At 41.8% G+C, this 27,142-nt stretch overlaps 2 protein-coding genes across 5 annotated transcripts in view; one reads left to right on the top strand and one right to left on the bottom strand.

Annotated features, from left to right (window-relative positions):
- The window catches only part of RNF17 (ring finger protein 17), a 43,540-nt gene extending 37,455 nt beyond the window's left edge, over positions 1-6,085 (top strand). For both annotated transcript variants that reach the window (XM_081909547.1, XM_081909546.1), the window contains 6 exons: positions 624-740; positions 1,099-1,243; positions 2,637-2,772; positions 2,961-3,147; positions 4,325-4,423; positions 5,917-6,085. In XM_081909547.1, coding sequence (XP_081765673.1) covers positions 624-740; positions 1,099-1,243; positions 2,637-2,772; positions 2,961-3,147; positions 4,325-4,417 — 678 coding nt within the window. In that variant the 3' untranslated portion in view covers positions 4,418-4,423; positions 5,917-6,085. The remainder of the gene's footprint in view (positions 1-623; positions 741-1,098; positions 1,244-2,636; positions 2,773-2,960; positions 3,148-4,324; positions 4,424-5,916) is intronic.
- Positions 6,086-6,295: 210 nt separating this feature from the next.
- On the bottom strand, positions 6,296-25,240 carry CPAP (centrosome assembly and centriole elongation protein). 3 transcript variants are annotated; one of them, XM_081909582.1, is made up of 17 exons: positions 24,830-25,240; positions 22,545-23,044; positions 21,927-22,050; positions 20,675-20,959; positions 18,624-18,762; positions 17,662-17,767; positions 15,868-17,443; positions 15,290-15,422; positions 13,827-13,992; positions 13,392-13,622; positions 11,166-11,265; positions 10,758-10,858; positions 9,848-9,952; positions 8,469-8,609; positions 8,300-8,384; positions 7,909-8,029; positions 6,296-6,605 (listed from the first exon to the last, which is right to left on the bottom strand). In XM_081909582.1, exons 2-17 carry the CDS (start codon positions 22,965-22,967, stop codon positions 6,413-6,415), a joined length of 4,029 nt encoding a protein of 1,342 aa, XP_081765708.1. In that variant the 5' UTR covers positions 22,968-23,044; positions 24,830-25,240; the 3' UTR covers positions 6,296-6,412. The 3 variants fall into 3 exon arrangements, with proteins under 3 accessions (XP_081765708.1, XP_081765707.1, XP_081765709.1); XM_081909581.1 differs by having other exon boundaries at positions 24,841-25,240; XM_081909583.1 differs by lacking the exon at positions 24,830-25,240 and adding an exon at positions 24,731-24,751.
- Between the last annotated feature and the right edge of the window lie 1,902 nt (positions 25,241-27,142).

The following is a 27,142-nucleotide window of genomic DNA, read 5'->3' as shown; positions in this document are numbered from 1 at the left end:
TCACCTGGAGTACTGTGTCCAGTTCTGGGCACCACAGTTCAAGAAGGACACTGACAAACTGGAACGTGTCCAGAGGAGGGCAACCAAAATGGTCAAAGGCCTAGAAACAATGCCTTATGAGGAACAGCTAAGGGAGCTGGGCATGTTTAGCCTGGAAAAGAGGAGGTTAAGGGGTGATATGATAGCCATGTTCAAATATATAAAACGATGTCACATAGAGGAGGGAGAAAGGTCTTTTTCTGCTGCTCCAGAGAAGCAGACACGGAGCAATGGTTCCAAACTACAAGAAAGAAGATTCCACCTAAACATTAGGAAGAACTTCCTGACAGTAAGAGCTGTTCGACAGTGGAATTTGCTGCCAAGGAGTGTGGTGGAGTCTCCTTCTTTGGAGGTCTTTAAGCAGAGGCTTGACAACCATATGTCAGGAGTGCTCTGATGGTGTTTCCTGCTTGGCAGGGGGTTGGACTCGATGGCCCTTGTGGTCTCTTCCAACTCTATGATTCTATGAACTTTATTCATGTGCACCCAAGTTGCATTCCTTGTCATTCTCTGTGCACAGCTCATATTGCTGCTGCTTGCATCTCTAGGCACATAAAGATTTCCTGCTTCCTCCTTTTCCCTAGGAGTTACTGATGTCTGAAGTAGATACTCCCCTACTGCCACCCTATACCTCGCCATCGCTGCCTGTTCTTGGAGAACTTTTTCCAATTAAAGTAACACATGTTGTGTCACCTAATGAGGTATCGTGGTGAAGTAAATATTTTTGCTGTTATCGGGTCTGTTGTAATTGCATCCTTTCACAGCAGCTCATCCTGTGTTTTCGAACTTGAACTTGTGAGAATTAGGATCCTTCATAAATAGTTACATCCATTGTTTGAGATGTATAACGATAGCTTTTGAAGCATGAGGTAAGACTGCCTAAGAAGCTGTCTATGATTTATGGGCACTTGCCATGGGCAATTGCTAGTATTTCTAGTATTGATTCCATTCCGATAGTCAAAACTGGGAGATTGGTCCATCCTGTATGTTGGACGATGCTCTCACTTCAAGATCTTTGATATATATTTTTGATATATGACACCAATTACTGTGCCCTAGGTGTACATTACCATTGATCAGCGAGACAGTCCCAACCATGAAGATGATACAGAAGTCAGTGGGGACGTTGAAACTCTAGACCAAGCCTTGAGACGGTGTAATCAGAACTTGGAGTCCATCCCTTTCCTAACTGATTTTCGGAAAGGTATACAGTCATACCTCGGGTTACAGATGGTTTTGGCTGTCGCACATGCGCAAAGTGCCAAATCACAACCCACGCATACGCAGACGCGCTGCTGCGGGTTGCGGACATGCATCCCGCACGGATCACGTTCACAACCCAGGCGTCCACTGTATTATTTCTTGGTAATTTGCATTTATACATTCTGTAATTGAAGGTGAAAAGTTACTTAACTACTTTAGAACAAAACTTCCCTACGGTCTGCTTGCATTCAGAATCAAAGAAGGGAAAACAGACTTATTTTTAAAATTTGTACACCGCCCTATATCCATAGATCTCAGGGCGGTTCACAGCATACAAACTCCTGAAAGCTGTTCATTTATGCTTGTTGCTATAAAAAAACTATGCAATGAATTCTCGTGAGTTTCTGCTGAACTTCAGATTACACTGATGCTAGTACAGTCGTACCTCGACCAGGCCTGACAATACGCTTCAGGTTACAGACACCCGCTAACCCAGAAATAGTACCTCGGGTTAAGAACTTTGCTTCAGGATGATTCTTTAGGAGGCCCCATTAGCTAAAGTGGTGCTTCAGGTTAAGAACGGACCTCCGGAACGAATTAAGTACTTGCCCCGAGGTACCACTGTACCATGAGGTTGCAATAATTTAGCTGAAGCATCACTAATGATGAAAGTATCTCATGATAAATACTGGGCTCCATTAAACTATAGAAAGTATTTATTAAAATATAGTAGGGTGTTTTGATGTGTGTTATTCTGTTCTCCTTCGGGTGTTGGAAGTCTCTCAAGTGGGTTTAGCTGTCACTCCACTTCTTGCAGGACATAAAAAAAAACAGATCGTGATAACTGGGAAAGGAGGTGACAGCCGTGGAGTGTTTCTGGCACACAGTAGCCATCTGCAAAACGTTATCTACAGTTTCTACTATTATGAGATGTGATAGCTAGGGAGCCATCCAATGACGCTGAATGTTGGAAGATCAGTAGGACATAGAACGCAAGCCTAAATCAATTCCTTTGGATAATTGTATTTAATGCCTTCCCAGTTTTGCTTAGCTAAAGGTGATCCACGATGCAATATAAATGGTTATAGGAGGGGGGTACCCTTTTTTCAGCTGGAGGACTTCACTCGCCCATGATCCACCCTCTGCATATCAAAGTGGGCACGATCAAAAACCCTTTTTAAAAAAAGAATTGGTACACATTTGGGGGCACAGAACCTTTTGGTATCACAGTAGAGAACTTATGAGAGCAGTCAGTTTAGAAAACCTCTGCAAATTAACTTTATTTTTAAAAAGCAATGGGGGTGCATAAAACTTGGGAGCCAGATCCAGATTGCAGGTTAGTCAGATTGCAGCATTGGGCGCTGAAATTTAAACAGCTTTTCTCCCTTCGTTAGACATGCCTTGCCTTGCAAAGTACAGTGATGGCTTCTGGTATCGGGCAAAGCTCATCTCAATTCATGAATGCAATCCTCTTTTGATTATGGTGGAATTTGTTGACTATGGATCCAGCGAAACAGTGCCCACAAGCAGGTAAATCTATACATTGCTCATGTATTAGTGCAAATTGCTATTCAAGACAGGGGAAACTATGATCGGAAATTGGTCTGTACTGAATATACATATTAACATCCTTTTACCACCACTTTGCAGCAGCTAACAAATTGCTTGCGGCCTGTCATCTTGAATAGTGTTATTCACTGACTTTAATTTTGCCTCAGGTTACGTCAGCTTCCTCCTGAGTTCATGCAGTATCCTGCTCAAGCGTTCAAAGTTCTGCTGGCTGGATTTAAACCAGCTTTGTGTGAGTCACACACAAAAATTCCGTATTGTTCCGAATGGAGCATGGAAGCATTGTGGACCATGATAGACTGCTTCCAAGGGAAAAATCTGTATGCTTCTTCACTGGTAAAGTCTTCCCTTATTTTATCCCAGCCAACTCCACAGACTTAACTGTAAATTCCCTTTCCCACTTTCAGTTTTCAGGTGGAATTTTAAAAGGTTACTGTTCACCTGGACATCTAATGGCTGAAATGTATTGTTCCCGGCAACCTTGAAATTACTTAGCGAACAGGATATTTGATCTTTTAAAATGTTTTTAAAAGAAAACAGTATTATTTTGCTGTTTCATTGTTTATTACCCTGGGATCCTTTGGGTGGGATAGGACTGCGATAAATAAATACAAGTAACTTGCAACTTACACATATTTAACTTGTACACATTCAGCTTTACGTTCTTGATTTAAAAAAAATTAAAAGGGGGAGGGTGTCTGGGGGGGAAAGAACAGCACTCCCACCCGCCATTGAACCCATTGTGTTTCAAACTATACAAAAGATTTTGGCTTTACACACTATCCCTGGAATGCAACCCACATGTAAGTTGAGGGTCTCCTGTACACAAATTAAGTTCCAAGGCCAATTTGAACCAGCACTTCAGTTCTTGCTATCTCATTCATATGATTTCCTCTGAATGATTTTTAGAGGACTTGGGGGGGGGCAAGCTTTAGCCCAGTCCTTTTTTTCATTCATAAGGCTTATTATTCTGCAACTTGCTGTCCGCACCACTGGATGTATCTCAGCTGTGCTTTCCTGTCCCCTCCTCAATCATTCCTCCCCCCATCCTCCACTACCTTTTCCCATTCTGGACAGGTAAAAACTGCAGGCACTGCACTAAGCATAAAAGTTGACAACTTTATCCAGCCAGTTATGTTTCACATTGGACAAAATGAAGATTTGTTCTGGGGGGGGGGAGTTATACCAATTTCTACTGGTTACTTGTTAAATTAAATACCATAGTCTGTGCAAGAGTGATAAATGTTGCCTGTAAAACATCATTTCCATATTTGGGGCTTTTTGTGAGGCGGGGGGTGTCAGTATTCTCTCAGAACACTCCTTAGTGAAAGCCTACAATTCTGTCTTGGATTAGTTTCATCAACTACCACTGCCACCCCTCTATAATTGAGTTTTGCTTAGGAAGCAGACAAGATTTGGATAGCCAAGAACAGAAGTTTAGAACTCTCCTCATTGTATAGTTTTGGAAACTCAAATGTTGCCTGTTGATGTTGGCCATATATCTTACTTGCAGACGCACTCACCAGAGCATACCGTGTTTGTATATGAAGATGGGCACCTAGTTCACATGAAACTAGTAGAAATGGGATTTGCTGAATTAATTTAGTGACTGGTAAGCACACTCAATTTTATCTATAAAAAGCTTTTTTGTACTACTCTTCAACTTTAAAGGGTCACAAGGGAGCTTGCAGATCAGTAGAGACACAAAGACTGCCCTTGTCCTCAAGGTTACATTCTAAAAGATGCAAGGAAAAAGGAAAAATGAGGGAAGGGAAAGGCTGGCACTTTTAGTAACGTTGCAGTTCTTACAATAACTGGCCGGAATGGAAATAATCCATGTAGCTTGGTGGAATGGCCTACTATTAGTTGTCAAATGCGAAGAACCAGAGATGAATAAAACTACTTCTAGAGAAATATCTGAGTTCCTACCCTTCACCAGAAGGTCTCAGGGTAGGCATTTAAAGGCACCACAGAGTTAAAACATTGAAAACTCTGCCACTCACAATCCCCAAACAGGAATTGCATAGACATATTTGTATTTTGTCAGTTTTAAGATGGTTCATTTTGTAGTCTCAATAAGGAAATAAAGGCTTTAAAAAATGAAAAAGATTGTATCGAGAGGGCATTTTTAAAAACATAGTAAGAGTCCTACTGAATCAGGACCCTCTCATCCAGCACTCGGTTCTCACTGTGGACTGCCAGATTCTGAATGTAAGTGTGCTCTCTCCCCACCTGCAAATACCAGCAACTGGCATTTAGGGAAATACGTTCTGAAATAATTTGGGAAATTGTTGCAGATGCTGCTTAGAAGCAGTAGGCAAACTGTAATGAAAAACGGACAACTTCAACAGATGTCCAGATTTTAAAATTATATACCTGCATTAGTAACTCAACCAATAGAATTTTTGCATGCCAATTTGTCATAGAACAGAGAGTAAGTATAACTAGCATTTTAAGTAGAAGTTACCAACATTTTTGGAGCGAAAGACGAATTTTGAGAGTGCTCAAGGTGCCAGCCGCACAGTGGCTACTATGGGGTTTATGGCTTAACAAAATGAGAGTTTGACCATGGTGAAGTTTTTCCTATAATTGTATTTCTGTACAAAGGTTAATGTGTTAAATTTCTGCTTAGAAAATAAAAGGTGGGAAAGTGCATTAAAGGGGCTGAGAAAACAAGCTCTTTAGGAACTCAAGCAATTCATCAGTCACAGCTCTGACTTAACTTACTGGTGAAAAACAGAGACGAGCAGCAAGACTTGCTCATTTCATGGAAATTGCTTAGACAGGTGCTTGCAGATTTTGCTTCATATTTTGCTTAAGAGGGATAGACACTCATCTTAAAATAAAAGCTTGGAGTCTGGGCCCCTGCTAGGAATAGGAGGAAAGAGATTTGAAAGTCTAAAAATGCAGCCAGGGAAAGGTTACCTCAAAATAAATGTGACCCTCAGCCTCATCTCCAGTCAGAATTAATGCAGCAAAGCATGCAGCAAGTGTGATACTAGTTGCCCACCTTGGCTTTTTGCTATGGGAGAGCATGCAACATTTTAATACAACAACATCAAGGCAAGGGTTGTAGGCTTTGAATTTTTTGTTTTTGTTTTTCAGATGCAGATCATTAGATGAAAACAATACCAGAATAAAGAGATTTCATTTGGATTTGTTACTGTTTGTTCCCTGATAAGTGCAGTTAACTTTTTTGTTGCAAGTTGTTGAAGTACTTGCTTTGTGCAAGTACTAAAGGATGTTCATTAAAAATTGTTCTTGAAGCAGAAAACATCTTGCTTGTGTTGGTTTATTAGGTTAAATAAATGTAAGATGTGGGCTTACTGTAAAAAGGAACAAAGTGTGTATGATTGCTTCAAAAAGGTTGTAACCTGCTTTGGCAACAAGTTGTTGTCCGAAAACAAGAAACAGAAAGTTTTAAGTGTCACTTTTGAAATGTATTGCTGTTTACATATTAGGACTTGTGTGAGTAGGAGTAGCCTTAATCTTTAAAAACAAGTTTATTGACAAAACATTTTTACTATGTACAACCTTTACAAACATTTTCTGAGAAGAGAAAACATGGATAAATATTAAGACCTGAACAAAATATGAACGTTTAGAGGATGGTGTCCACAATAATCTCACCATCCTTATCTTTAACTCTAACTCGACCTGAAGCATACTGCGTTTCTTGGCGTCCATCAGCATACATTGTCTTAACGGTACCGTCTGGATACTCCCGTCTCTTGAAATGGGCTGTATGCACTTCCTGCTGGCCATTACTGAACTCGATAACCTTACTTCCATCCCTTAAAATAGAAAGGCAACCTTTAAAACCAATGTTACGTGTAATGGGAATTGGGGTTGCTTGTGCGTAAATTCCAAACTGCTCCAAGCTAGTTGTATGGCTAAACCTTTGACAGCCCTAACAGCGCAACTGTCTCAGTCACTGGCAGAATCCGTCAGTGGGCGTTTCCTGAACTTCTTCCAACATAAGAATTCCTTGACAGCAAGTCTCCGCCTCGCTTCTCTGCGCGGAAGCCTTCTGCGCAGAGTAGGCGTGCCAAGCGGAGGTCCTACGCTCTCCCCACTGATCTCACTGGAAGAGTCTCGGAGCCTTCCCTCCGAAGTACTCTCAGCCTCTCCTTTCTTCCTGGTGTCACCTTGGTTTCCTTCCCCAGCGGAAGCTCTCTCTCTCTCCTTGCTAGTTCCCTCTCCGGCATCATTGGGGAGCCTTACCTCACCTCTCGGCTCCGATGGCAGTTCCCTGACATTACATTATAGCTAAATTCTGACGGAGGTACAATTAAGAATGCAGCTAATTGTTCTGTTGGTCTAACTGCCATACCTACTACAGCTTCCTACTTAAAACTTTAAGCAGCATCTGTGCCTCTCATCATTTGGGTTCTTCCCAGTGTGTACTTTCAGCACAACAAATCTTAGCCTACACAGGAAGTATTCTTAAATTGCTGAGATTATCATCCTGACATCTGCCCAGCAGCTTCATGTTCTCTGGCACCCATCCTGTATTCCTGAAGCTGGCCAGACTGGGTAAGGGTGGCGTGAAGACCGTCATAACACAGTCAGCACTGAAGATTTCGTTCTTGACAGCCTTTCTCTTCCTCCACAGTCTTGTTTCCTCAAAGGGCATTCTTAATGTGTGTCACTACTTTTTCTATATGGGACGTAGGTGATGCTGTGGGTTAAACCACAGAGCCTAGGACCTGCCGATCAGAAGGTCGGCGGTTCGATTCCCCGTGACGGGGTGAGCTCCCGTTGCTCGGTCCCAGCTCCTGCCAACCTAGCAGTTCAAAAGCACATCAAGTGCAAGTAGATAAATAGGTACTGCTCTGGCGGGAAGGTAAACGGCATTTCCATGTGCTGCCCTGGTTTGCCAGAAGCTGGCCAGACTGGGTAAGGGTAGCATAAAGACCGTCACATGACCTGGAAGGTGTCTGCGGCTCCCTCTGCCTATAGAGCGAGATGAGCACCGCAACCCCAGAGTCGTCCGTGACTGGTCAGGGGTACCTTTACCTTTACTTTTTCTATATGGCTGCAGTAAATGCAGTCCAAACTTAATCCTTAAAATAGTTTTATGAAAATAAATCTTACTGCTGCGTGCGGACAATGGTGCCATCAGGGAAAATGGTCATTTCCCGCCCATCCGTGTACACATTCTTAATGGTTTGATCAGGGAATACAATCTCTTTCCTTCCATCTGGAAAATGCTTTTCTGCAAGGAATGAATGAGCATACCACATGTCAGAATACTCATACGCCTTGTAAGTAGTTCTTGCAATTTAATGGTGTGGCATCAATACACACAAATACACAGCAATTTATAGAGCAGTACAATAATAAAACATTATTTATACCCCACCCATCTGGCTGAGTTTCCCCAGCCACTCTGGGCGGTTCCCAATCGAGTGTTAAAAACAATACAGCATTAAATATAAAAACTTCCCTAAACGGCTACAAGCAAGACAGCCAGGTCTCCGTTTACCTATTTGTCCATTTGAGAAATGTAGGACCTCTAAGCCTGTGGGGTAGGTGGTGTGCGTAGTCTTGGCATCTGCATAATAGTATATCTGTTGAGAAGAGTTAACAAATTTAGCATTAACAGAACCTTCTGTCCATATCTGAATGGCACATACTTCTTACTGGATACATACCACTCTCCGATCATCCAGAACTTGCTTTACATCCCCATTAAAGAAGGTTACAGTTGTAGTCTTCCCATCACAGCTCACTTCTTTCCGGGTGCCATTGGGGAAAATAATTAGGTGGGATCCATTTTTTAAAATCTTTTCAACCTGAAAGAAGTGAAATAAAAGCATATATTGTAACAATTCTGACTGTGAACTTCTATAGGCTAAGCCGAGCAGAGAATAAGAAAGGGGAAGGGGCCAAAACAAACAAACCCAAACAGCTTATCTGTTAATAAGGGATAGTATCCCTCCCAATTCTAAATACGGTGCCCTTAGAGATTCAAGAGTATGGAGCATGCTTCACAAATCCAGAGGCCCAGAAATTGATGTAGGATTTTTCTTATCTAATTGTGGGCTTACATGAGTGGGCCACACACACTCAAAAGAACTATCCCACCCCCTTTTGGTAGGCAGATCACTCTCGAGTTAGGCCTTCACATAAGCACAAGTGTTTCTCTGTGCACTGAGAAAGATCATACAAGCCTGAGGTTCATTCCCACATTTGCTGTGGGGTATAACCATTAACTGTGGCTGAGCATGAACTGACCTTGAGTATTAGGCAAATACATGGGAAACAGCTGCAAGACTGTATAAAAGTAGGCAATTTGGTTTCTTCTGCATAATAGGGCCTGGACCTAAATTCAGCATGAAAGCTTAGTTGAGAGGAACATGCATAAATCTCTTGGTATAGATAGCAAAACTTTATTGAGAAGACTGTCTTTATTTACAAGGGCTTTGACAACATGGGTCCAGGATACCCTAAAGACCGCCCAATCATTTAGTATTGCAGGCCCAATTTGGTGAAGCTCCCTCAACTTCCAGACTTTTATTCCAGAAGACTTTATGTCTGGTTTTATAGTTTTAACCAATTTTCGCCTTTTCTGATTTTTGTACAGTGCTTAGATACGATAGTAGTTAAGTGGTATATGAATATGAAAAATACACAAATAGTTACCACCTCCTATTTTTCCCTGCGTTCTTTGGGCTCCATTCTGAAAATTAGGCAGAATGGCATAAACATCTAGTTCAGATCGAAAAAGACTCCCAAGCATAGCAGCAGCAGCAGCACTGCACTTCCATAGGTGGTGCAGGTATGGAACTGGTCATCCTTTCTGAGGCAAGAAAGAGCAAGCATTTCCTTTACATGGCAATGTTCTCCCGGTACTACTTTCTGGAATCGCTTCAGAGCAGGGATGGGAAACCTGCTGCCCTCCTGATGTTGATGACAATTCCCATTGAACTTGACCATGTTGGCTGGCCCCAAAGGAAGTTTGAGTCCAGCAGCATCTGGAGAGCCACAGGTTCCCCCACCCATGCGCTAGAAAAAAACAACAACTTACTACCTTTCCATCAGGATGACTGGCTTCACTCTTTATTTCGTCTTCACCGTCTGATGAATCAGTACTTAGCGATGGTGATGATTCAGCAGTTCCATTACCAGGTAAATTCTGAAATGGGAGGTGGGAAAAACTGTATAAATTTGTCTTGAGAGTCAAATCATATTACTGTGGGCATTAAATGGTGACAAATTGGGAACTTCTCCACAAGAGAAGCTTCATTCATGTAAACTGAAATACTCTACTGAAGTCTTCAGACTACCGTTAAAGGACCCTTTCCACAATGACGTGTCTGCCATGGTTTAAATGTGCAAACCTAAATTTCCTGGACTGTGCTTATCCCACAAAATACTACACCTGAAGGCATGTTCTATTCCTGTTCTATAGAGAAAAGATGCCAATAGCAAAACGGGACTAAAATCTATTACAGTGGTACCTCAGGTTAAGTACTTAATTCGTTCCAGAGGTCTGTTCTTAACCTGAAACTGTTCTTAACCTGAAGCACCACGTTAGCTAATGGGGCCTCTTGCTGCTGCTGCGCCGCCGGAGCACAATTTCTGTTTTCATCCTGAAGCACAGTTCTTAACCTGAAGCACTATTTCTGGGTTAGCGGAGTCTGTAACCTGAAGCATATGTAACCTGAGGTACCACTGTATACAACTACAGTATCCCACATTCTTTAAATGAGAATGTAACACTGTTTTGCCTAGAATTTAGTATCTATAACCTTGCATACCTTTATACTGAATATAAATTTGATCCATAAAAATTGAGTTATTTCTCAACCAAAGGAGCAGCATGAACAGTCAAGAAGAGCAAGTGGAGATTTAACATAACCCAGCGGTTTCTTACTTCCTTGATGCTGCCCTAGACTGCCTTATGAAACCAAGAGCCAACATTCTTGTACTTTACTTACAGCCATAAATGCTTTGGAGGAATCTTCAAAAGTCACTGCCACATTGTTCAAGCGACTCTCTTCAGATGCAGCTGCTAGTTTAAATTTTGCACAGGGTCTTCCTATTTCAAACAAGAATAAAAATATGATTCTAATATTTTATATTTCCTAGGACATGGGGAGAAGGTAGGTACATCCTTCTCTAATTTTCTGCTACCTCATGTTTTATTTCATTTGAGGCCCACACTAAATATTATCAGTGGCATTACTGCTTCCTGGGTAAATTACTGTAAAACATACCAGTAGCAGGGGGTTTTCTTTGGAGGCAGCAGAAGTGTCAGAATGACAAGGTATGTAACATACAGATTTGCATGTAAAATGTCATATTGCTGCTTACTAGAAATGATACTGTATCCTAAGTATAGTTACCTTCTGAGGACAGATCACTTTTGCCATTCATCTTGCTGCTCTTTTCTGCTTGAGGAATTGAAGGCAGAGTCTGGTTTTTTTGCAATATAGCTGGAGAATGCTGTTGGGAGGGAATGTAAAGCAGGGGCCTATTGAGAATTTCTTTTGTTAAAATGCTACAATGATAATATTCAGGAACACAAACCTTTTCCCCGAAAAGTAAAAGGTGATTATTTTACCATATTTATACACCGCTTTTCAAAATTAAGCTCACAAAGCTATTTGCAACATAAAACTAAAGTCAATATGGTAGGAAGCTGTTTACAACATGTATGCACTTTTGCTTAATCATACTTGGAACTGTGTGCCTGAGAGCTGTTCAGTAATATATAATATAGAGTGAAAGCCAACAGTGGCCACCTACCCAAGGGGACTTCTCACTCTTTTCTCCACAACCTGCCAACATGTGCCCTGAACAGTTGAGGAATCCTCCAGAGCAGATTTGGATTGGGGGAGCACTAGTAAGGAGGAAAGGTGTGCTCGCATGACTCCGGATACTCGCTCAAACACTTTAGAAATGAAGGCAGCTTTTCAAATCAAAAAAGTTGAAAAGTTCTGTCCCAACAGTCCCACATTAATGATTCTACCCTGACAGCTGCACACACAAAACTCTCCTACCAAAAGAGACAGACTAATGCAGGCATAGAAAACTCCAGCCCTCCAGATGTTTGGGACTACAATTCTCATCCTGACCACTGGTCCTGTTAGCTAGGGATGTTGGGAGCTGTAGTCCCAAACATCTGGAGGGCCAGAGTTTGCCTATGCCTAGACTAATGACTCAAAAACATCAGCCTGACTCTCAATAATGACGAATATGCAAATGTAAGTCAAATTTGTGCAACCTAAGGTGCCTGGGCAGTTTGTGTTTCCTAAATTCATCCTTTTCAGACAAGTTTCAGGTGTATTTTTCCTCCACGCAACTCTTATTGTCACAGCAACCCTGGGAAATAGGTTAGGCAGAGAAAGTGTGAGCTTCATGACTGAGTGGGGATTTGAACCCGGGTCTCCCAGTGTGAGTGTGTCAGAAGGGGGAAAGAAACAGGGGGGCCGCCAGGAGGCGCATTGGAAGATGGCCGACAATAACATCTCTCTGACCCACACAAGAATTAAGAGGCTGATATAGGAGTTTGCAGCCTCCCTTCATTGCCCCAAGGGAATGGGGAATGCTGCCTTCCTGCTGTGTCTATAATTCACCCCCGGATTTGAAAGAAGGGGGTGAGGGCACTAGGCACAAAGCCCTCGGGTGGAGTCCGGCTCTCCCGGACGCTGTCTCTGATAGCGCACTGGCTGCATCAGCTCAAAATATATAATTGGAAAAGAAGCAAATGCACATATTTCAAGTGAAGAACGGGAGTGAAGACTGCTAACTGAAGTGACCTCTGTGAAACGAGAGGGACGGGTTGGATTTAACGGAATACAACATGAAGAAAATACACCAGGTTCAGTATGTCGGAGCGGGACTGGATGGGGAGGGGACTTTTTTTCCTTTTCTTCTATGTGATTAACCAATAACCCCTCCCCAAAAAGAACCGTCACATAACCAACCTAAGCAGGATTATTAAAAACTGTGTGGAAATGATTTACTACCAAAAGTTTGGCTTGTGAGAGCGAGAAAAGAGCAAGGGCTTTTGATGGCGCAGCAACAAAAAGGGAGTCACCATTTTGACAGGTCTTGTCAAAAGATTTATGATCGGGAGGAGGAAGCTTTGTTTTCATATTGGATTACTGGCAGAACCTCCTCGAGGACTGAGAAAGAGGTGACAGACCTGTGAAAAGTTAACGAGTAAACAGCAAGAATGTTTTTCTTTATGGAAGCGATGAAATATGGTAGCTGTCTGAAATATGACTCTTGGACGAACGGAAAAATCCACACAGGAATACAAATTTGTTTCAACCCACTTATGGAGACTATCAGAGGCCACAAAGACAAAGAGAAAGGAAAAATATATGAAAACAACTAGAAGAGATGTGGAAAACAGCAAGAAAGGATTGGACAGAATTGTGAACATTATTTGGACAGATTTGTGGACTTTTAAAGCAGCAGCAACAAGAGGATTGGATCCCTTTCGGAACTTGAAATATGGGTATCCCCAACAAAAAATTAAAATTAGGAATTTATGTGATTTGATTTGATTGGTCTGTTAATAAAAATTATTTATAAAAAAAGAAGGGGGAAAGAAACCTTACTGCTGACTCTGCTTTCTTATCACAGCCAGTTTTCTTCTTGCTTATAGACGCTTCTTTTCTCTTCCAAGCATCCAAACGAAATCGTTCCATAATTTTGATCTCTTCCCGTAGTTGCACATTCTCCCTAGTTAAAGCCTCTATCTGGTCTCTAAGACGAATATGGGTTGTTGACCATTTTGTCTCTCTTCTTTTTAAATCTTCCTGCAAGGTCGCCATTTGCTGCTTCAAAGCCTTGAGAAAACAACATGCAAGCAGGTCATTTTCTGCTATGTTAAAATACACAAACTGAAGAAAAAGACAAATCACTTTACACTGCAGTAATAAATGCAATACCTGTAATAAAATTACTCAGTGGACATTCTTCACCTTAAATCAACAACCAGTAAATCTGATCCCAATCAAAGTAACCAAATAGGCTTTCCCTTGCATTCATACCTGAATTTCATCCCGTTCCTTTTTATCTGGAATAGCTCTAGCTGCCTGTGCATACTTCTCAAAAACTTTACGTTCTTTTTGCAGCTTTCTTGTTTCTTCTTTTTTAAATTCTTCTATTCGAGAGAGCTCTTTGGCTTTCTGTTGTTCAAAGTCAGCAACTTCTTTCCTGAAAATTTACAGTAATTATTTCAGAACAGCAAAAAATGCTGCTCCTTGAAAAATTGTATGTTTTATTGATAACATTATAACTTAGGATTGTTAGCTCCACAAGCCACCCCATATAGTATATTTTTAAAAAGCTCTCCTAGAACACAACCACCAGGCACTGTTGCTGTAACAGACCTCAAGCTTTCTTAAACCATCCTTCTTGGCTCTCTACATAAATCCCGGTAAACCAACAGGCCATATCTTCAGAAACTCCACAATATTTCTTGATTAGCAAATTAGGTAATTTCCAAATGCCCAGTAAAATAGCTGCATAGTTTATTGTTTGCAAACTACTAAATTAATTAGCCCTGTATGATGCATTGTCTCTGTCATCTATTACTGCAGCTGAATTAGTCAATTGCATTGTTATCAACTGTTATCAGTGCTTTGAGATTTCATATTAAGGGAAGGTACTTCTAGGTACTATTCTGCCCCTGTTCTATGGGTCCCACTGGCTTGCACATTATCCTGCATGTCATTTTAAACACATGCTGTACAGCTGGGCTACTATGCCTTCTGCATAGGGCCTCATTATTAAGAAAGTCCAGAAACCTGTAACTGGTACAAAACATGGCAGCTCAGTGGTTCATCAGAGTATGTGACTCTTTTATTGAAACAACTGCCCTGGCTTCCAGCTTGTATCTTGTCCCAATTGCTAGTGGCGAATTTAAAGCCCTTCATGGTTTGGGACCAGGATAACTGAAGGGAAACCTAGTCCTGTATGAACCCACTCGTCTGTTAATATCTTAAGCTCTCTTGTGCATTCCTCTGAACTATACTTAGTCGGCACCCAAAAGAGGGCCCTAGTAGAACCAGGCATACTATTCATAACCATTTCAGTGGCCTCCACCCAGGTTATGAAAGACCCTCTCAAAGAAAACTCTTCCCATCACTTCATTAGAACCTTCCTTCCTGCTTATTGGAGGGTTTTTTTTTGGGGGGGGGGTCATTTTAAGCTTCTGCACCAGACTGTATTGTAATTAGCTGCATTGAAATGTTTTTATCACTTGAGACTATGCACTTGTTTTCAATAGCTGCCTTTTATCTTTTTGTTTCTTGCTGCTTCTAGTAATGTGGGTTTCATTTCTTGTTTATACATTGTTAGCCACCTTGAGCTTTTTAACAGGAAAGGATGGATTTTGTTTTAAATGAATGGGCTGTCATAAATGGCAGGTGGGTCCTAAGTGGCAAGCCTGCTCTAGGTTAAATCAACTTCGCACCAACAGGATAGAAATCAGACAGGCTCTTTAAGTTACCTGAACTTCTCCAAAGCCTTCTCACGCTCTTCTCGAAGTTTTGTGAGGGACGCATTTTCTTCCCTAAACCGTTCGATTTCAACTTCCAATTCAACAAGTTTCTCTCTCAATAGCTGGGAGCGAGCCGTGTCTCCTGACAAAGAACAGGTGCGCAATGTTTGATGCACAAATGCCAATGTATGCACCATACAGTTGTGTGGTAACGTTTTACCAGTTTCCCACCCTCTCTGATCTTTGCCATCTTTATAGGAGTTTTAAAGCCAACTCCGCTGACTTCCAGGTCAGCTTTTACGCATACATATCCAGACTGAAACTATGAGTGAGTCGCTGTAAGACTGGATGAAATAAATGGGCTTAAAACACATAAAATTGTAGCCATTACAATAGAAACCAGTCTGAAAAGCAAATTGGCTCCAATAAATTGCTTGGCAATTTGTTGAAGAATCTAAAACACTGAGAATGCAAGCTGAAAAGCAGGACAGAGGGATATAGGCTTTGAAGATTACTACTGCTATTGAGGAGATTTTTGGGACTGATTATTATGCTCAATTCAATACTCATTTATCCCTCTTGCTTACCTCCTGATTCTTCCTGAGACACATTGGGTTTGGCATCATGTCTCTGCTGTGCCTCTACCTTCTGTTTGGGCCTCAGAGAAGGAAAGAGATTCAGCATCAGATCTGTTGTGGGGGGTGCAATTGCCTCACTGTCTGCCGAACTTTGCCTGGCCAGAACATCCCCTTTCTTTGCTACGGCAATCTTCCTCTTGATCCTTTTATCTGGAAAAAATGCCTCATTCGTAGCTGAACAGTCAGGGGACAATGGTCCTTTAATAACCAAGTCATCATTTGGTACTTGGGTACACCGACTCCCATTCTCGTCAAAGTCCGTCCACGATGTTTCGTCATCAAAATCAACTTGATTTCCATTTGCACAACACACAGTTTGAAATTCAGAACCCTTGTTTATCTTGCTACACTGGATACTACCAACATTTTTTTCCAGTAAGCCAAGGCTGGCATCTCTATTTGTGCCTTCTTTGTACTCTGAAAATTCAGGACTGTCACCTCTATGACTTAAATCAAACTTTTCAGCTCTCTCAGCAGGCTTTATGGTAGTCTCAAATTCCTCCTCAGACCCCAAAGTCACATCACTACTTTCACCAGATTTATCTTCGTCCCACTCAGTGTCACCAAAACCTTGAAACTCGGTGGGGAAAGCCTGAAGCATTTTACTGTCAATTTTATTTTGATGATCCTTCAGCATTTCAGATGCCTGGGATTCAGTGATCATCCCTCTGTCCTTCTCATTGTTTGCTGGTTGGGAAACACATGCGTCTCCATTTCTGTTCTCTACAGCTGTAGCGTCCTGCACATTTATCTGCTGTTGTTGCTGCCTTGATTTAACGGGAGTAGAAGACAGTCTGCGCCCTGTAGAAATCTGCTGGCCTTGATCCAAGATCCTTACAATAAGTGAGGAATTGCTGGCAAAGGAAATTTCATCAGCAGCCTGCTCTAGAAACAAAAATTCATCCAATTCAATTTCCTCTTTTTCCTTTTCAGTATCCCAGTTTTCCAATTTCTTCTGGAAAGAAAGTTCAAAAGAGAGGTCTAGGTCTTTTTCAGAGGAATTTGTAAGATGTTTGGTCACTTGCGCTGGTTGCGCATACTTTTCTTTGGGTAACTCGCAGCCAATTTCATCCAGCTTTGCAAGTGCCATTATATTATCTTTATTCTTTTCTCTTTCACCATTTATTTCTGACCTGGCAAACTCTCTCAGTTGTCCAGATTTCCTTTCACTGGGATTTCGTCTTGTAGATGAAGGGATGGCTTTCCCAGCACAACTTCTGAGCACTGCTGTTTTTCGAGCGGGAAGAGCTGGAGCTTTCTTCATTTTACCATTCTGATTACTATTTTTAGACACAAAATTGTCAGAATTTTGTTCTTTATTTGAAGTGGCCGTTTTCCGGTGAAGCTGTGGCTTGTCTGCTTTAGCAGAGTTTTTTACCTCTGATGCATTAAGGTGAGGAGTTACTTTGCTTTCTTTCTGATTAGCTACTTTGGATTTTGCACCAGCAAACCTTCTTAAACCTTCACCTCGTTTTAGAAAGGGTCGTTTTGCAACTGGTGTCTGGAATGTTGATCTTTCAGAATCCTAAAAATCAAAAACAAAAAGACCTTTTCATTTTCTTTTATTTCTATTTATGTGTCTTGCTTGCTCTATCAAAGTACTCATATAAAACTTTTTGGGAAGTGTGGAATTTCATGTGTTGCACCTACAAGAGTGAAACCAACATAACTGAAGCAGGAACTTATTCTCACAGTTGTTATACATTTTATATATCACTGCAAGAAGCATTTCTAATTACTAACCTTTTTATTTCCTTTTTGGCTCAGCCGTTGTTCTTCTAGTCGTATCTGTTCTTCTAGGAACTCTTCAAATGTCTGTTTTCTTTCTTGAATATTAGCAGCAACAGGTCTATTGCAAGAGACTCACATTTTATTGTCAGATCTTATAAAATACAGGATATTGGTTCATCACAAAGGAATGGATCCCTTTAAAGTGTTGGTGTTGACTTTTAAAGCCCTATACGGCCTCGGCCCAGTATACCTGAAAGAGCGTCTCCCCCCCTCCCCCCGCATTCTGCCCAGACACTGAGGTCCAGCGCCGAGGGCCTTCTGGCGGTTCCCTCACTGCGAGAAGCAAAGCTACAGGCAGCCAGGCAGAGGACTTTCTCAGTAGTGGTGCCTGCCCTGTGGAACGCCCCCCCTCAGATGTCAAAGAGATAAACTACTACCTGACATTTAGAAGGCATCTGAAGGCAGCCCTGTTCAGGGAAGTTTTTAATGTGTGACATTTTAATGTATTTTTAATCTTTGTTGGAAGCCACCTAGAGTGGCTGGAGAAACCCAGCCAGATGGACGGGGTACAAATAATAAATTATTACTATTACTATTACTATTATTAAAAGGAATCATGTCTCTCTTTCTCAGAGTGACAACCTCCTTCCCCAAAGACCCTCATTCCCCATAACAGAAGAGGACCCTGATAATAAGACACCTCAACTATGTCTCGAAGGCTTCTTTCATTTTCTCCAGGTTAGCTACCTTGGTCTCAAGGGGACAGAAATCTTGTGCAGTGTGCTCCTGACTCGCAGAGAAGCAGCATACACCCACAACTTCTGTCCAGCTTTCAGGTCATTGTACATATGACACTCTGTGCAATACACTGGGTAGTTGCCACTGCTCGTTTTCTACCTTCACAACTGGGTTTCTTTTTTGGGAAGTGGGGGGTTGTTCACTAGGTATCAAGGCCATTTTGCATACAAACTCACCTTTCCTCAGCATTGGGTGTTTCCAAGCACTTCCCTCCAGTCCGGCTTTCAGAGGTCTCTGCATCCCTGGTGCTTTTACAACTAATGTCACCATCTGCATGTCCAAGTAGATTTTGCTCCAGAATCTGACTATTTTCTCCTGCAAAATAAAGAAAAAACTTGACATTTCAATCAGCTGGCATGAAGCCAGAGGAGATCTGCCCCCCCGCCCGCCCACCCTTCATTCAAGTTACAAACCTTGCTTTTCCTTGTTTGATCAAGTCCTTATTCAAGACACAGAAGGCCTCTTGAGCTATCTGTTGCAAAAAGCAGTGCAGCTGATCAGCTAGCCAATTTCTATTCGAAGTACCAGTTTACTAGCTCACTAATATTTAATATTTTTTTCTCAACTTCTAAGTTGAGCAGACATTAGAGTAGCTTACATAAGAACAACACAGACATATATGTTGTACTGTACTGTATTGTAGGGATATTGTAGTTTAAAGTTTGTTTTTTTGTATATATGTAAGATGCCTTGGCACAGAAATAAAATAAAAACAGTCCCTGCCCACATGCTTACAATTCAAACACAAAAGGAAAACACAGGGAATTATGAGGAAAATAAGCAAACTCAGGCATCAGTCCCGAAAGTTACACCTGCCTACATACACTTGTGACACAATTGCAGCAGGAACCTGGAACTGAATTTTAATCAGTCCCTTTGTCATTGTCTAGCCAGTCAATTTATCTTTCAGCCATATCTTTACAACAACTGCAAATCCAGAAGCTCTTTTAATGAATAAAGTTCTTCACGCTATGATCTCCTATGCAAAACAACAATGTGTTTCATCTCTAACTGAGTGAAGGTATTTGGTGTAGCTCAGTAGAAAGTTAAATCTCAGCTCAGCTCACCCTCCAACTCAATAGATGGTCTGATATATACCATTAATTCTCCTAACTTTAGCCCCCACCCCATGTGCAATATTTACTTTACAGGGCTATTTAAAATATTTCTGAGCTCATGATGTGAACATACGAACTGCACCACTTTAAATGTTATAGGCATAATCAGGAAACCTAACAGGGTTCAATATAATCATATCCTCTGCCTCCATGCTTACCAATGATTTTATGTATTTGCTTAGAATACGTCTATCCTACAAAAATTTCCCCTTCCCTTTAAAGTCCATGTTACTGCCTGTAACCTGGGGTGAGGTTATTGCTGAGCCCTGTTGGGCCTTCTGTGTCCATAGCATGAATGAATTGTGCCCAATGCATTTACGGTACTACTACTACTACTATTACAGAAGATGGCTGAAAAGTAGTATTAAAGTGATCTTTAAAATCTGATTGTCCTTAATAGTCAACCAAATAATTGCTCACTAATGGACTGATACTCACCCCCCGCCTCCAAGGAGGACAGGCAGTGTCTTATTCTGTGTTACCACTATGAGCATCAAAGGTGCTCTGAGCTTCTCTGAGGCCCAGTGCTACTGGGGGGAAAGTCCATCTCCTCCTCAGCTCTTAGCACTACGGAGCTAGGAGTGGAAGAGATTTCCTACGCCTTATGCAGAGCCTTGAAAAGGCTCAGAAAGAAGCAAAATGCAGTCATGCCTCGGGTTGCGAAAGCTGTGGGTTGCGCGTTTTCGGGTTATGGACGCGCCAAACCCGTAAGTCCCGGAACAGGTTACTTCTGGGTTTTGGTGCTCGTACATGCACAGAAGCGCTATATCGTTCTTTGCACATGCACAGAAGCCCCGAATTGTGTCACACACAGATGCAACACTGCAGGTTGCGAGCGTGCCTCCCACACGGATCACATTCACAACCCGAGGTTCCACTGTATGATCTACCACTGATACTCAGTGGTAGGTCTGGAAGATTCCTTTGTACTGCTTGAAACTCTGGAGAAAAAGCAGCATCTCACCAGAATTAAAGAACATGCTCAGCTTCCGCAAGCACATTTCTGGACCTCAATATTTATATGTTCTCAGCAACCTTTACAAAAACCTCTGATATTAGTATTCATACAGGCAATATTAATAATTAGTTTAGTTAGATGAATGTTTTACCTGAAATGTCACTTTGATCTTCAACCTTCAATTCATTCTGCATTTTGAAAGACAAATCTAAAGCCTCTCTTTCACAAAAAGGATCTGCAGAGATGGTTCCCTTCAATATTTGGCCATTCTTGGATTTTTGAAGAGAATCCTTTTGTTCAACAGGAGAAGGAATGCAAGGCCCACTGTTCCAATAAACACTGTCTCCATTGTGATGTGGTGGAAGAGACGGCACAGGAGGCGAGTGAGATGGATGATCACATCTTTGACTCAAGCAATCTTCCATTACACGAAAGCCTTAACAGTTAAACAGAAAACCATAGCAGAGGATATTTGTAGAGAAATAGCAGAAAGGGTGTGGTTTTTCCTGTCTTTATGTATTCTGCCAGTAACATGATTTTTAGAACCATTATCAAGAAAGCCTGAAACCTCGCAATGCTTTAGGCATGCAGTTGCCAACTATCCATGTAGCAAAAGATGAATAAGAAACAACTGCAAAACTTCTGGTTGAGGATTTTGTAATATCCACTGTATATTCCACTATTTGTTTACTTCATCTTTGATCAAGAAGCTCATCAAAATAACTAGAACCTTCCATTTCTTGGTAGTCAGTAGTCAATATTGTCATCATGAGTATTGCATCTCTTTTTAGAACAGATTGGTGTATCTTGTGACCCACTGAGCTAAGCACAATCACCAGCTATGCAGTGGCCCACTAAGGGCTCAGTAAGCCTCCTGTTTTTGCTGCCTATCTGGCCTTGCAAACACAAAAAAGGGGCAAGAGGAGATGTCAGACCACTGGCAGGCCACAAAAAATGGCTTATGGACTGTGCTCAGCATGGTGGGTTTAAGATTAAAGAAAACTATTCTAAACAATATGATTTCCCAGCACCAGTGAAATCACACAATGTTCATTCTGTCCTTAAAATGCAACTTGGGCATGTCAGTTTATACAAGCAAAAGAAAATGACCTGCAAACATTAGCAGCACCCAAATGTCTCAGAGCTTGAGCAACATCCCAATAAATACTAATTTTAAAGATGCAAGAGGAACTTGCAAGGACAGATCCTTATTGGGAAGCTGTAATATGGAAAGCAGCCCCTGGTACCTATTCTGATTTGATACAAGAATTCCTGACCAAATAACTATTTGACTAAGCAATGTTTATGTATTTTAGCACTGTCCAGGCATAAAAAAACTTATCTATTTCTGTCTGTTTTAACCATGCTACAGTTGTAAAGACAATTTCAGCATGTCCCCTTACCAGTATGTGTTTGCTGCTCAGAGACCATTGAAAGTAGTTTCTGTTGTTCTTCCATTAGCCTTTGGATTTGCTCCATTTGTTGCCTTTTCAGCTGTTCCTGCTTGTGCTGTTGCAGTCCTTTGAGCTAAGAAGCCAAATACATTATTAGAACTCGTATATTAGAGCAATTAATCTAATCTTTATTTGTAAGAAAATAGTTTACAGACACATCAGAATACACTAAAGTGACCACAATTTACACTAGGGCCCAAGTCCAACAAGTGCCATTTGGACTGTACAATTACATATTAATACACAACTAGAATTAAAATAGACAAATAGGCATTGCAATACCATACTGAAATTCAAGCCTCAATTCATCAGTAAAGCCTACCAATCTCAAGCAAAACAACATTGTTTCATAAATGTACCTGCCAAAGGATAAGCTAAACTGCCTCCTTAACAGAGCCAGAATATAGTAGTGAATAGCACAACTGAAGCATCATAGTTTCATGGGGCTCAGTATACAAGTTCAGCTTATTGGGTCACAAATTGTGCAGTATTGACTTTTGAAAATACTACTGCTTTTTTTCTAGATAGAATAAATAATAGGTGTAAATAGAGGCTTTTTTTTTTTACCTGCTCAAGCTTTCGAAGAAGTAGATCAGTGCAACATTCTTCATCCAGACCATCCAGCTGATCACATTCAGTATCGCTTTGCAGGGCTACCCACTGACCTGGAGCATCTTTAACAATTAGCATTTGCTCCTCCTTAGCAAATGAAATTGGAGAAAGTGTTTCGGATATGTCCAACTTGTCCCCACAAGGACTGCTCAATGCAACAGCTTGCTGTATCTGTAGAGAGTTTTCACTTAGAGAAATGCTGCTGGAGCTGTGTAGTGAATTACTTGAAATACCTGGTGAGGCATCGTCAATACTGAGTGCTCTAGTGGTTTTCAAACTATGGAAAGCAGGATTTAATATAACTCCAGCACGGGGAGCATTAGACATCCAGTGTGCGATCAAGTTTTCTTCCCAATTCATATCTGTAGAGGTGGCCATCTGGGAAATAATTATTGTAGTCCAACCTTAACTAATCTATATCGCTGGCCAAGGTCTTTGATACCCAACTTCAGTACCTGTACAATAAAACAAAGATTTATCAAGTGGATACACAGAATCCATCATTCTTTGCATGACAGTGTTCACTTAGAGTCCAGATAGAACCAGCCTGGTCCTTCAGTCTTGGTTACATGAAATATGGGGCAGGCTAAAGGTAAAGGTACCCCTGACCGTACGGGCCAGTCGTGACTGACTCTGGGGTTGCGCGCCCATCTCGCTTAAGAGGCCGGGGGCCAGCGCTGTCCGAAGACACTTCCGGGTCACGTGGCCAGCATGACGAAGCTGCTCTGACAAGCCTGCACCAACACAGCACACGGAAACGCCGCTTACCTTCCCGCTATAAAGCGGTACCTATTTATGTACTTGCACTTAAGGGTGCTTTCGAACTGCTAGGTGGGCAGGAGCTGGGACCGAACGACGGGAGCTCACCCCGCCGCGGGGATTCGAACCGCCGACCATACGATCAGCAAGTCCTAGGCGCTGAGGTTTTACCCACAGCGCCACCCGCGTCCCTATGGGGCAGGCTAGGCAATCATTAATTCGTATTTTAACATTAATTCAGATTATAACAGCAAATAAAACTTAACAAAAAAAAAGACTAATACTACTCATTCGTTCAGCCTTTCCCAGCATAATTTAAACAATTAAATCCATAAAAATTTATAATCCAGACATATTAAACACATAAAACATATAAAAGACTCAGAGCCACCATTAAGAAAGATTAAGAAGTTTTAAATTTGACTTTAAAATTCTCAACTAAGTTTCCTGAAAGAATCTCAGTGGTTTTGGAAATATCAACCCTCATCAAATATTGGATTACAGAGAATAGAACTGTATAACATAGATAACCATATAACACTGGTCCTAAAGGATCTTCACTGGCTCCTAGTACATTTCCAAGCACAATTCAAAGTGTTGGTGCTGACCTTTAAAACCCTAAATGGCCTTGGCCCAGCATACCTGAAGGAGCATCTCTACCCCTCATCAATTAGCCCAGACGCTGAGGTCTTCCTCTGAAGGTCTGCTGGTTCCCTCAATGTGAGAAAGGAAGTTACAGGGGACCAGACAGAGGCCTTCTCGGCAGTAACACCCTCTCTTCAGATGTCAAGGAGATTAAGAAGTGCACAACTTTTAGAAGACATCTGATGTTTTTAACGTTTTATTATGTATTTATATTCTGCTGGAAGCCACTCAGAGCAGCTGGGGAAACCTAGCCAGATTTTTTTTGGAGGGGGGGGGGATAAATAATAAAATTATTATTGAACTAAACAGGAAACAAAAAGTTTTAAGAATCAGGACTCATAGCTGGTATTGCTTCTAATTTTATTGCCATTTGTGATTTTTAATTGAAAGCCACCTCAGCTTTCGTTATCGCAAAGAGGGGTGTGTGGGAAGAGTATAATTTTTGAAATAAATAAGCGTCTGGGCTTAACACAGGGAGAGACAAAATATTTAGTATATATATATATCTCTCTCAGAGAAGCCACAACTGCGCTGAGCCTCAGCCAGGGTCACAAACGCCTGTGCTCTCTCATATTAAAAGGCAACAACCCATAAATACAGAGTGTAGGGAAAGAGGAGAATAAAACACAACGGACAGACATACACAGAAGACAAAATTAAGAAAAGAAGGCGGCCTCTGGAGACCGACTAATCTAGTAAGACGATTTCCGCACATATTTGGGGAGACCCCAAATTACCTCACAACGGCGTAAGAGGAAACATAAACTTCCACGAGTGCCAACCTCCCCCCGCCCTCCTATCGGGCTGCTACGCCGCAGCGAATACAGCCGCCAGACCTTTTACAAACCTGCCGCCATCCTCCCTGCTCCCAGCGCCACAGGCTGGACAATGCCGGCCGCGAGGCTTCTTGGGAGTTGCAGTTCTTGGCGGCCGCGATCCTCGCTTTTGAGGAAAAGTCGGCCCGCTATCGACTGCATTTCCCATGAAGCACTGCAAAAAAAAAGGACGTTACAATAGGCGTCGTTAGTAAATACTGCGCTCGTCTTTCCAAACCGGCGGCAGTTAAAGGGTGGGGCCTCTGTCTCTGAGGAGGCGAGGAGTGGTTTCGGGGCCCCCTCGGTTCCAGCTTGCGAAACCTATATTCTGGTTCCTTTTAAAAGGCATTTATTAAAGAAGAAAAACAGACATAATCAGGATAAATAAAATGTCAAAACAAAGAAAAGCCAAGGGTTAAGATCACAATCCATTAAAAACCCCAAATAGTAAAGCAGTAGTAGTCGTCTTCTTTGGCGATCACTCATAGCCGAGTAAGATTGTCTTCCATAAACACGGTTTTAAGAATGAGTCCATAAGTGACTGTGGAGGCCAATTCTGGATCCATGCGTCCTTCCACAGTGGGGACATTGGTTTCCAGGCAGGAGTTGATCACGTGTGGATTTGCCAAGCGTGCCTTCCTCTTGGCACGCTTCTCCCTTGCGGCCTGAGTTCGAGTGTCTTTAAAGTCCATGACACCTTTGGTAAAGGCTGTTCTCCAACTGGAGCGCTCGCAGGCCAGTGTTTCCCAGTTGTCAGTGTTTATACAACATTTTTTTAGATTTGCCTTGATACCATCTTTAAACCTCTTTTGTTGACCACCAGCATTACGTTTTCCATTTTTAAGTTCTGAATAGAGTAGTTGCTTTGGAAGACGATCATCAGGCATCCACACAACATGACCAGTCCAACAAAGTTGATGTTGAAGAATCATTGTGATCTTTCCTTCTTCCAGTACACTGATATTAGTTCGCCTGTCTTCCCAAGTGATGTGTAAAATTTTTCGGAGACACCATTGATGGAATCTTTCGAGGAGTTGGAGATGGCGTTTATAAGTGGTCCATGTTTCACAAGCATACAGTATGGTTGGCAGTACAATAGCTTTGTAAACAAGCATCTTGGTTTCCCTGCGAATGTCACAGCCCTCAAACACTCTGCACTTCAATGGGGAGAAATCAGCACTCGCCCTTGTGTTGGCCCTTGTGGAAAAATAACTGCCTAGGTCGGAGAAGTGATTGACATTTTCCAAGGTTACACCACTGAGTTGGAGTTGTGGCGCTGCAGAGGGGTTATTTTGTACTTGTTGGTGCAGCACTTTGTTTTTTTGGATGTTGAGTGATAGACCTAGCTTTTCGTAAGCTTCTGCAAAGCAAAATCTTCGCAGTAGGGCTCTGTTCCGATGGCACAAAGCAGTCACGACAAACTGGTAGATTCCCATCTGCTGCAGCCTTCATCCGCCTTCATAGCCGTTGTAACATACCACTTGTTATCATCCGCCTGTTCTGCCGTTGAGGACTTCTTGGATCATTCTTTGTCTAGCTCCTTCCCTTTGACCTTACCGTCTTGGGTGACCCTGCTGGGAGTATGAGATTCCCGACGGCTGCGTTCACAGGGGTCATATGAACATGCAAGCCCACTCACCAGGACAAGGTGATGATCCAGCAAGTGGGGACAGTGGTAGTAACACTATCATGTAACCTTAAAATAAATTTTAAATAAATAAAATAAATTTTAAATAAATTTCCATCGACCCTTTTCCCCCCTTCCCCGTTTTGTTCTGTGATGATTGTGTAATGTTTGGTATCTTTTCTAGATGCCCACCTTCAGCTGGTTCCCACTACTGTGCTATTCAATACCGCTCCCTTATTAAATAAATAGAGACCACATCTCCACCAAGCTGTAGTTGTTGAGAGGAGGGTGTGCATTAGCAACTAGGCTTGATAATCAATCATAATTTTTCTTAGCAACCTTCAGGAATGTGAATTAACAAAAACAGAATGGGTGTTGTGGCACATTTAAAGATTCGGATTAATGGCACGAGCTTCCACAGCAGGGGGGCACAGAGAGATGGTAAGGCAACAACACCCACCCCCACCCCCGTGGCTTTATATAGGGGTCCCCACATACTGGATCATAATATCTGAGGTTACTAGTGCAACAAACCAGATTGTGCCTGGAAACGGTCCCCTAGTCTTCACCCTTTGCCCACTCAGAATCCTGTTCCTCTTCATTCATTGCCAAAGTAAATAAATGAGTGAAAAATGTCCTAACCGTTCCTAGCATGTTTGTAAGGTGTGCACTTAATTTAGAATAAGCTCTAGCAAACATTAGGTACT

The sequence above is a fragment of the Podarcis melisellensis genome (assembly GCF_964234715.1).
Source record: "Podarcis melisellensis genome assembly, chromosome: 4".
In the NCBI taxonomy this organism is placed as follows: domain Eukaryota; kingdom Metazoa; phylum Chordata; class Lepidosauria; order Squamata; family Lacertidae; genus Podarcis; species Podarcis melisellensis.
The sequence above is the reverse complement of the archived record's forward strand: the minus strand, read 5'-3'. Positions and strand labels throughout refer to the sequence as shown.

Excerpts from the sequence above, each read along its gene's own strand:
- CPAP (XM_081909582.1), bottom strand. The coding sequence starts at position 22,967 with ATGGCCACCTCTACAGATATGAATTGGGAAGAAAACTTGATCGCACAC. Across the intron at positions 13,623-13,826 it reads AGGAACGGGATGAAATTCAG|GCTTTGAAGCAGCAAATGGC; the intron begins GTATGAATGCAA and ends TGTTTTCTCAAG. Across the intron at positions 6,606-7,908 it reads ACCATTGTCCGCACGCAGCA|GGATGGAAGTAAGGTTATCG; the intron begins GTAAGATTTATT and ends TTCTATTTTAAG.